General features: G+C 35.6%; 2 protein-coding genes across 2 annotated transcripts; one reads left to right on the plus strand and one right to left on the minus strand.

Annotated features, from left to right (window-relative positions):
* Positions 1–4,364: 4,364 nt before the first annotated feature.
* On the plus strand, positions 4,365–5,096 carry LOC117614233. Its single transcript, XM_034342973.1, has one exon. It carries the CDS (start codon positions 4,431–4,433, stop codon positions 4,884–4,886), a length of 456 nt encoding a protein of 151 aa, XP_034198864.1. The 5' UTR covers positions 4,365–4,430; the 3' UTR covers positions 4,887–5,096.
* On the minus strand, positions 5,069–6,614 carry LOC117614232 (glucan endo-1,3-beta-glucosidase, basic vacuolar isoform). The gene is made up of 2 exons (XM_034342972.1): positions 6,443–6,614; positions 5,069–6,242 (listed from the first exon to the last, which is right to left on the minus strand). Exons 1-2 carry the CDS (start codon positions 6,540–6,542, stop codon positions 5,233–5,235), a joined length of 1,110 nt encoding a protein of 369 aa, XP_034198863.1. The 5' UTR covers positions 6,543–6,614; the 3' UTR covers positions 5,069–5,232.
* Between the last annotated feature and the right edge of the window lie 4,458 nt (positions 6,615–11,072).

Genomic DNA, 11,072 nt, shown 5'->3' on the forward strand with positions numbered 1-11,072 from the left:
AATTGTACAATATATGTATATTTTTCCTACATCCTTCCCACCACTCCTTTCAGATTTCGAGTCTTTACATAAACTCCACGCATTTATTGGCATTCCCCGCTATTCTTCTCTTTACCCTTTATATTTCTCTTGTAAAAACCATATAGTTACAATCAATTTGAGCTTTTTTGTTTTGGGCTTAAGACCTCATTTTACCCAAAAAAATTAAATAAAATAAAATCATCAAAAGAGAAGATATATATGTACTCACAAGATGACACGGACACGATATTCATTATTAGCTTGGATGTTAAGCTAAGACTTCATATTTATTCCTTCCACTTTCCATATATATGAACTACAATCTGCCTAGAATAGCATGCCTAAATTCGGACTGTAGGCAAACCAATCTAGTTTCAAGCCTCCAATCTGCCACAACCAAACAAACACAATTATCAAACTTGCCCATCCCACTATGTACGAGCACTGTAGTCCAGAGTCAATGTTGTACAATACCAACTGTGTTAGTAGAACTAATCCTGGACTACCTTATCCTTATCCAGGTTATCCCCCTGCACCTGCACCACATCAACATGTGGTTTATTCTCCAGTTCCTCCTGCCCCTCCATATCCATATCACGGTCAATATTATACTCTTCCAGTTCCTGGACATGGCTATCACTATCCAGCCCAGCTTGCTCCTGCTGCATATGATCCTCCTCCTAAAGCCAAGCCCAACAAAAGCAAAGCTGTCAAACAAACAATCTATAAAGTTTGCGGTAATCCAGTTACGCAAAACAAAGGGGATAACCACAGGATTTTCAACATTCGCATTAGGTGCGGTCGTCGGGATATAAGTAATGAAGAGGATGAAGAAGAAAAAGAAGAGGAAGTTGAATTCGAGTATTGTCGTCGTGACATGAAAGATGAAGAAAAAGAAGAATGATGAATCAATGGATGAATTAAGGCAATGCGTTCTATATGTTAATTTCAGCACTTCAAGTAGACCATAAAAGTATCTGTTGTTCCGTGTGTTTTTCATATGTTTTTTGGGGGGGTCAAAATGTGTTTTTCATATGCTAGATAAACGTTTATGTGAACTTGTATATATAAGTAGATTAATTATGTCATCTGACAATTAAAAAATTTAGAAATTATTGTTTCTTGATTATACCCTATGCATGAGTTGAGCTAGCATGGAAGTTGATATCTAAAATTTGACAAATATCCAGAAGGCTTAGGGATAAAGTACATAGAAGAGAACAAAAACGGTTATGCATATATGAATTGGACCAAAACAAGTGGGTTAAACAATGCCCCTTTTGCGTTAAGGATCCGACATTACATTGCCCATGCAATAAACTCAAATAATTAGCGGATGAACTCCAAGATGCTTACGAGAGGCCCAGATCGGCTCTGTTTGGTTCTAGGAAAAGAATTGATGGAAAATCAATCCCCATAAAAAAATTGATGCAATAATATACTAAATTCACACACACTACACGGATGCTAAGACTCAAACTCAAGATCTTACATGAGGAAGTAATTACTCGAAACTACTATATTAGTGGGTCATTTACTAAATATTTATTGGTCATGACCATGAAAAGAAAACATAGTTTTGCGTTGTGGCGAAAGGGCTACAATTGTAACTTTAGCATTAATTAGTGTAAAATGCATTTTTACATGCCCAAATTCTGATCTACCATGTCTATGCACTTGCACTGGCCGGCTGGATAATGATGATGAACCCACTAGCTAGTAGCTAGCACATGATTCTGTACACATGCATGATAGAAATAAATGTTAGGAATATTCAAATTCTGAGTGTATAGCTTGGGAATTAAGCGAGCCCTCTATATTCCTACTTTCTCATCAACCCATGCATGTGTATATAAAAGACTTATAAGAATGCTAATTTCACTAGAGCAAACCAAGTTTGAGCCTGCAACTGACAAAATGTCGGACTTTGCTGCTGTTAATGGTTATTCAGGTTATAATTATGGTCCTCCTCCAGTCCCTAATTATAATCCTGGATACTATAATAATAGCTATCCCTTATTAGTACAGTCTGCTCCACCTGCTCATGCTCCATATCAACTGCATGGATACCCTAATAATAACTATTATGCTCCTCAGCCTCAGCCTCAGCCTCAGCCTCCATCTAATTATGGATACTATTCAGCACCGCAGCCTCAGCCTCAGCCTCCATCTTATGGATACCATCCAGCACCGCAGCCTCAACCTCAGCCTCCATCCCCTGTTGCTCGACGTCCCAAGGCCAAGAATGGAAGAACTGGCGGCAAACCAAGCAGCAGTGAAGTTTACACCATCTCTAGGAATCGAATAAGTGGAAACAAAGGGGACCATCATGGAATTTTCAATGTTGGCAACAAGCATGGTCGTCGTGACATTGATGAAGAAGAAGAAGAACAGGAAGAAAATTGAATGCACGAGTTTAGGAAATATATATATTTATATATGTAACTTCTTCTATCTCTTCCTTGCCAAAATATATATGCGTTAAATAATAATTAAGAGATGATATACTACATGGTCCGAGGTTTATAGACCTCCTCAAACTTAAAATAAGACTACTTATCTACTGTACTTTTAACGACAAATTCTTTAACTTGGCTGAGCAGCTTCACTTACTCCACCTGAATTACGGGTACCATCACACCGAAAAATTAATCATCTCCCTCACTTAGTTAATTTATAGATTGCTAGAACGAAAATTAATTTCAATGAATTTGAATATATAAGATCAGAAATTTGAACGGGTGGATGTGGCAGAGTCTTGAAACTGACTTACTCTAAACAATCTATTTAACAACTATACGTACCCAAGAATCTTGATGTATAATCAAAATCTAAAGTCACTAAACCAATTAACAACTGCAGAGAAGTGGCGGACTTATTAAGGCGCAAGCCCTTATAGGAAAAACTATTGTAGGTGCTTTAAATTGTCCATCTGTTTAGCTGGTGGTGGTGCACTCTAGGTGTTCGACAAAATGACACAGCCTTTGAACTAGGCAAAAAAGGAAAAAAAGAGAAGGAAACTGGACTGCAATTCATGGGCTTTCAACAACATGCTTAAGCCTGAATTTCGTGGGCTTTAAAAAGACTTTAAACATGTTTTTCTTTTTTATTTAAACAAGAATTGCAAAAGGATTTTAAAAAGAAGGAAATCAATTCGTTTGTTATTGCTGCGTTTTTTTTCCTTCTTCACCAAAAGTAAGCTTGCTGTGCTGCCCTTTTTTTTCCTTCCTTCATTTCTTCTTCTTTTTTTCGTTTCTTCTTTCTTCCCCATCACCCCCCCTCTCTTTTTTTGTAATCTGCTTCTTATTTTATTTTTTCTGATTTGGCTCTTTTGATCAATATTCAATAGCAAAGTCAAGGAGGAAGAGGCTACGCGACACACAACTCAAGGTATAATTAATATAATTTTTTTCCTTGATTCAAAATTTTTTTTTTATATAAAGCTTTTAGTCTTTTCAGAATTGCACATCCGCTAAAAACTTCATGGGTCCGCCAAACTCCATGATGAAAGTCGATAGCCAAAATTATTATTGTTATGGTAAGGGGCTTATAGCTTAAGTGGTCACATGAAGTCATAGGGATGGACGGTGAGGGATTTTGGTCCTCCATGGATGGATGGTGAGGGATTTAATTTTAAATTTTCGAATAACTAATTCATTCACTATATATCTTTGAGAATTCAACTCTTACCATGTTATATAATTTTCAATTAAGTGGTATATAATTCTTACCATATTATCTGTGTACACTCTTATAGTGATTATTATTTTTTAATAAAGCATCTATTCCAAAAAAACAAAAACAAAAAAAAAACAAAAAAACCCTAAAAATTAAGTTAAAAGAGGAGGTCTAGCAAATCCACAGAATAAGTTCAAAGAAGTAATTTGAATTGAAGTTACTTTTGTAATTGACCAGCCAATTGCCTAGATCACTTGATCGTTGCTGAGTCATCAGACCCGGATCGTTCCAACTCGTCAACTTGATTATTACTATTTTTTAATATTATTTTAAAATAAATGTTTTACTCTTGTAATTGTGTTAAAAAGATCTATCATTCCTAACACACAACTTTTAGGGGTTGAAATTTGAACGAAATTTCTAGAGACATTGGTGTAATTAAGTCTAGTTATTATCAAGCTTTTGAGTGTTGCTATATATAAATCAAAATTGTGTTCTTTGATAAATGAGAAACTTATCTTTAGTTCCACCTAAAAATAAAAATAAAATAAAATAAAATAAATCTTTTGAATAACGAGGAGGGAGGAGATTGTAATTTGCATATATGTGTTTAAAATATAACCTACCATTATGGATGCTCTTAGAAATATATTCAATTGGGAATATCATAACATATAGCTTGGCAATGAAGCTGACACTTATATTCGGATTCCTTCACTGTAACCATCTCTATGCATGATGATGTGTTTAAAGTGGACCAGGCATGCGCTCTTCGGCTTCCAACAAACACAATGACATTTAGCCATATGTGGAAGGCGTTGTGCTGGCGCAACAACAACAACGACACTCCAGAGCCATCTTCCAAATACAATCCCAACCCTCCAGCTCCTGCTGCTCCTACAAAAGCAGCCCCATGTACTAATCCTGCAGCACATGATCATGATCAACCAGATGAGAGTGATGAGGGCTTAAAGCCACCACATGATAGTTCCTCCTCAGGTGCTGGGCTTGAAGATCAACCAGCTACAAGCCCCTCGGAGCCCAAGGGTGACACAAAAAAGAAAGGGAAAAAAAAGGGGACTGCTGGGAGATCAGACTGTGATACTTTCGACGTTCGTGGGAATACCATTACCGGATGCAAAGGCGGTAAGATCGGAATTTTCGACTTTGGCAACACCTATACATGAATCAATCAAGGCTGAAAGAAAAGCTGTTGATTATATGAAGACGAAGATTAATTTATTTGTAGAATTAATCATGGGAGATTAATTAGTTAATTTGGATTTGGGTCTCTCTGTAATTTTGATAATCTTGTAAGTTGGGTTGGGTGTTTGTGGATATTGATGATCTTGTAGGGGCTGCTAGTATCGATACGAATTTTCTTTCGGTATTGCTGACCACATGTTTTACATAGATAGAAGAAATAGCACTTACACATGCGATAAAATAAAATAAAATAAAGAGTTTGCTGCTCACTTCTCTTATTTTAATTTTTAAGAACAGCACTTGGGGATCGAAAGAAACCAACGGTAATTACATGTCAGTTTTAAGGGTATTTGTAGTATTATACCCAGCCGAAGTACCGAAATTGAGGTTATACTTTGGCTCTTTAGTTGGGAAGAACACCCCAAAGTGTCTCTCTGTCTCTTCACCTAGTTTGTTATTCTCATCAAACATGGCAAACAAGTAAGTCTCTATGGATCTTTTAGGTCTCTTTGGGGTACCCTCTTTCACATGCCGAATCAAATTCGAGTAATAAGTCCTAGCATTATCCGTTGATGCCCCAAACGCACCTGCCGAAGGCCACCCACTTTCCGACACAACAACCTCCAAAGAGCCTCCTCCAGCTCTCTCAACAGCAGAGTACAAAGCGTCCAGCATTGCATCAAACAGGTTTTGGTACCCTTTATCACCATCCCATGCCATAACTGATGGTGAAGTGAACAAAGCATAAGGAAGAGAAATATCTCTAGGATTTCCAATATAACTAAAATATGTATAGATGTTAGCAAGTAGTGGTGATTTGGCATAAACCAAGAACCCTATAATTGGGTCCAAATAAGCTCTCACATCGCCGCGAAAAGCGCCTTGTGACGGAGGGTAGGAGTTGCCTATCAATCCCGTCTCTATGGCAGTTGAGACCTTGATTTGGTCTTGAAGGCCAGCTGATCTGATTGCATTGTATATGTTCTTCATTGCGGGGAGGACAAACTGAGCCAGCCTAGTAGTGTCTCCATAAACCGGGCTCACTTCGTTTCCAACCGCAATGTATTTGAATCTCACGCTTTGCCGGAAGTTCAAGACATTTGTTTGTACCCATGTTTGCGCTTCGGAAGGGTTGGTTGCGAGGCGTTCAAGGTCTTGGTTTGGGACACCAAGCATGAGCTCGATGTTGGAGCCTTGAAGAGCTTGTAGAGCGGATTGGTTTGGATCGTAAATTCTCATTTGTTTGATGTTGTTTGATTTGTAAAGAGATATAACTTCTGCGTGGGATGGTAGATTGTTGCCCAGCATTCCATAACATACACCTACGGATTGTACACCTGCATATATAAATATACGTCAGGAAAATTTGTTATGTGCGTATACGTACATCAATACATTACTTATGTACACATATTATACATCAAGAAAATTTTTAATTATAGGATATATATGCATCTATTAATCAACATTGACTAGTATTTTTCTCTAATATGCCAAAGGAAATATATGGCAAATTGAATGAGGTATACGCTCAGACCTGTTATACCAAGGTTCGCCACCAGGAGCCCCAAAAGAAGCATTATAGTAGTGGTGAAGGGAATGGACGTATTGCTTGTTTTAGAGGTGGCCATGGCCATTGATAAACGAACAGCAGCAAGGCAATAATATTCAGATTTCGGGTTTCAGCTGGCTAATTTGTGTTATGTTATCTCCATTTGGGTTTTATTTATAGATATCATGATGAAGCTAGCTCTCTGTAGCTAGCTAGCTTGCCTGAATATAAAATCCATCTGCATACTTATCCTCCTCTGAATTTACTTTTCAAAATGGCCCATGGCGTCGTTTCCTTTTATTAGTTTGTGGTACACATTGACATTGTCTGCTGATAAGTCTTGGAAAGTACAAGGTTTTTCTAAGGTTTTTTTAGGTTAACCACATGACATATTTATTGACATTGTCTCCTATAAGTCTTGGAAGGTAGAAGGTTTTTCTAAGGTTTTTTAGATTAACCACATGACATACCTTATTGACATGAGATATGTTGGCTACGTAGGCAAAATTATTTTAAAATATTCAATGTTAGTTAAAATTAAAGTGATTCTCTGTGGAAGTGATAATTGACATATTCAAAATCACTCCCAAACGAGCTATCGTTTGTTTAGTGTTGAATGTTGGTGATTGGCAACATGTGCGCATGCACCTATAATACAGAAAACATTACGTGACAAAACATCTAACTATCTTTTTAGTTAATAGCTTTGTGCCTATATTAATCAATGCCATTGACTTTATCACTTTAATTAGCGCCACCATCAGGCGGCTAAACTTCAAGCCTTCAAGAAAAGGCCACTGCACCTCTTTGTTAGTACTATTGAAAGACATACAAGTGGAAGATGGCCTAAAATACCTAACAAAGTTAATTAAGTCACAGAGAGGTTCCTTGACCTAATTGACTCGTCTTTATCTCTTACAGTAATTAGTGATCAAATTGATAGAAATTCTATAGGATAAGTAGATAACACGACAAATAACAAAGAATGTCACTATGATTAAGGGTTGTTTAGAGTAGATTATGAACTTGGGCTTGGTTTTTTCAGGATATAACTCAAATTTCCATATTTCATGTGCTTGAGTTAAGGTTTTTTTGGGCTCAAATAAAGATTAATAAACAGTGCTTTTACCCAGACAACTCAAACTTTTAATTTATGTCATTTGTTAAAGTTTACAAAAGGCTTATAACTCAAGTGGTTGAGAACATTTATTCATGAACTCGAGGTTTTGATTCCTCATTCTCTGAATATCGTTTTTATAAAAATAAAAAATAAAAAATAAATAAAAAGGGATATAAAGCAGGGCTTGGTCTCTTAGTAGTGGGCTTAGTTATTTATATTCTCTTGACTTGAAGGCAAAGTTTGATCCTTTAGGCTCAGATGGGCTTGATCCATTCCCAATTTTGGCCCAAAGAACATGATTGCAAAAGGTCTCGCCACAGCATGTAGCCCAACTTAAATAAGTCGGAAATAATTTTCTCCCAAATTTGTATTGCATTAAATCCTTTCGGCATTAAAGAAGAATACTTAATGAAAACACAATAAAACACAAATAATACTACTCTTACCATATTTGTATATCACATTTTCATATCTTTTTTTTTTTTTTTTTGAGGACCTTTCCTATTGAAAGGGGCGATAGCATATTAAACTCACACACACAATACGGATGCTAGGATTCAAACCCAGAACCTTGTTTGAGAGAGTAAATACTCCAAATCACTACACTAGTGGGTCCTTTGCATTCTCATATCACTTTATGTGGCAGATGATGTGTACAACCACATCAATTAAAAAGTGCCAATAAATCATAAAAGAAAAGAAAATATTCAATTAATTTTAATTGATGTGGTTGTACACCTTATTTATCACATAAGCTGGTATATGAATGTAGTAAGAGTAGTACAACACTACGTATCCTTTTTAAGACTTCTTTTCATTGTTGTGGATAACAAATCCACCACATACACCAATACATTCATGACTTTTGAAACAAAGGTTTGCAATACTAAATCAAGCAACGAGGACAAACCAATACACCAACCTTAAAGATAAAGGGACTGACAGCTATTCGAACCAGGCATGACCAAATTTCCCCCTTATATGTTATACAAGTTATAGCAACTTAGAAAATAATTTCATTTTGCAAGAATTGTTCATCAAATTTATAAAAGTTTGTAGATAGCACAAGCATGTACCTTTAGACACTTCTGAAAGATACAAGAAGAAGCATATATGCAATTCTCATCCAACCAATTTCATTGTAGGAGATGATCTGATTACTTGCTAGTTATTAATTGTTGTAGGTTTTGATAACTCATTGATCCATATATGTTAATGTTTTGAAAAATTGGTATGACCAGGGAGGCGCCAACCAAAGCAAGACTTGGACTTTTAATGGGTTTCGCTTAGAGATGTTATGGGAAAAGTGAAGCTTCTAAGTGACAAGTTATTTCTAAATTGAGAACTTCTTACATGGTACTAGAGAGCTTAGTTCATTTTAATACGTTTATTTTAATGTAGTCATATTGTAATTTCAATACTATTTAAGTATATAATTGTGTTATTTTAAATTATTGTATATAATTGTATTATTCTAGTGGATGTATAATTTCTTATTGGTTTTATATGTATTTTTTTTAATGTTAGAGTCATTCTTTACAGCTTTTGTTGTCAAGGAACTGCATTTTTTATATTAGTGTCTTATTTCTTGACGGTTAAAATAAGTCATCAAAGAGCTTACCAATGTCAAGAAATACGTAAGTTGACAGTTAAAAAGCGTCAAGGATGACCATAAGTTGACGGTGTTTGCAATATCGTGACAGCTTTATTTGCCAGGGAAAATTTTTTCTTGATAGACAAAAAAGGTCAAGTATGTGAGTACCGCTTTCCTGACAGTGGCAATTCCAACCGCGAAGCTATTATAATTAAAGAGGAAATTGATAGGAGGGACAACGCGCTGGATTTTCCTGTTTCAAATGCAACTATGCTAGGGCGACGAGGGCCTCCATGAATTCAAAGGTATTACCAACTTCAACAACAGCTTTCATGTGGACGACGCGCGCCTTGATAAAATCAAAGCTAATTAAGGGAAACATGCACTGCGAAGGCGGCATGAGCAATTTTTTCGACAACTGGAGATGGCAAAAGGTCATCATTCGGGGCAATCAAATGAACAGGAACAGGGGCAAGCCTGACGGATTTAACAAAAATTTTAACACCTACTGAATAATAGTCTGAAAGCATTTATGTCCAAAAACAAAAAACTCAAAGCATTCTGTTGGTTTAGGATATTTGTTCTGTTCTTACAATATCATGCTTGTGTTATGTTTGAAGCTATGTTGAAAGAGCAATTTTTTTTAGTACAAGCGAGATAGTCTAAACTAAACGGGAGGGTGTTCTCACACACACACAAAACTAAGATGTCATGGGAGTTTACACTTGAGACCTATTGTCTACAAGTCAAACCACTTTTTCATTGGGTTAGACTCTGTTAGCTTAAAAATATATATATTTTTGAGTGTTAAATATCAATGTCTTTTGATATTAATTATTAATTATTAATTTTCATATTTATTAATCACCATTTATTATTAAACTATGCTTTTTGTTGTTGTTGAGAAATGATTAAAATGGACCAGCTAATTATTACTGTAAACTATGTTTTTTATGTCAAATTGTTCAAAAAATTAAATTATGAAGTTATTTAAAAAGATTAAATGAAGAAAAGTTGTCCATTTATAAGAAAAATTAGACTTAAACCATTCTTAAACAATTTAATAAAGTTGCAGACTTAATTTTACTTAAATGTTGAAAAGTAGGTGGCATTCAATTCAAAATTGGGTTTTATTTAAATGTTGAAAAGTATGTGATTCTAACACATAAGTATAAAAATAAAAAATAAAATAAAAATTGTGACACAGTAAGAAGGGCCTAGTTCTTTACTTTCGCCCTGGGCTCTCAAAAACTCAAGGCTGGCCTGATGACACTATGATTAAGTGCCTATTTGGCATTGATTATTTGGGCTAAAAAGTGATTTATGATAAAGTTTTTGAAGTTTACCTCGTTTGGTAAAAGACGAGATAATCACTTTTGAGAGAAAATATATGTCGATGACCGTGATTTTGGAAAGCAGCTCAAGGGTTGATTTTATTTCAGCTTTCGCACAAAGCAAAACACGGAACTGGTGGTGTTTAATGAATTCTAATGAAGTGCCTATAATATCCTTGTTAACTTTCATAATTTACATGATATATCCCTCATCTTCTTCCAAACCAGCACGTTCCAATATTCTTCATCTTCTTCCCACATAGACCATCTCACAACGTTTCAAAAGTGAAAACCTCTCAGACCTTACTTTCTTAACTTCCTTAAATCCTCCAATAAACATTTTGATAAAGCAACCCATTCCAACTCCTCCCATTTTCATTGACAAAACATTATTGCACACAACAAATTTAAATCTTTGAATAATTTGATAGACCAATAGAGGGTTTTTCATCAATAAACTTCAATCAGCCAAAGAGAGGCATAACTCTCTCTATCTACCACGAAGTCAAAGCACTAGGTGGAGAGTGGATTATTTTTGGATGCTATAGTCAGCTAGGGTGCGGCCAT

Source organism: Prunus dulcis, chromosome 1, assembly GCF_902201215.1.
Source record: "Prunus dulcis chromosome 1, ALMONDv2, whole genome shotgun sequence".
Lineage (NCBI taxonomy): Eukaryota > Viridiplantae > Streptophyta > Magnoliopsida > Rosales > Rosaceae > Prunus > Prunus dulcis.

Excerpts from the sequence above, each read along its gene's own strand:
- LOC117614233 (XM_034342973.1), top strand. The coding sequence starts at position 4,431 with ATGCATGATGATGTGTTTAAAGTGGACCAGGCATGCGCTCTTCGGCTT.
- LOC117614232 (XM_034342972.1), bottom strand. The coding sequence starts at position 6,542 with ATGGCCATGGCCACCTCTAAAACAAGCAATACGTCCATTCCCTTCACC. Across the intron at positions 6,243-6,442 it reads GGCGAACCTTGGTATAACAG|GTGTACAATCCGTAGGTGTA; the intron begins GTCTGAGCGTAT and ends TTATATATGCAG.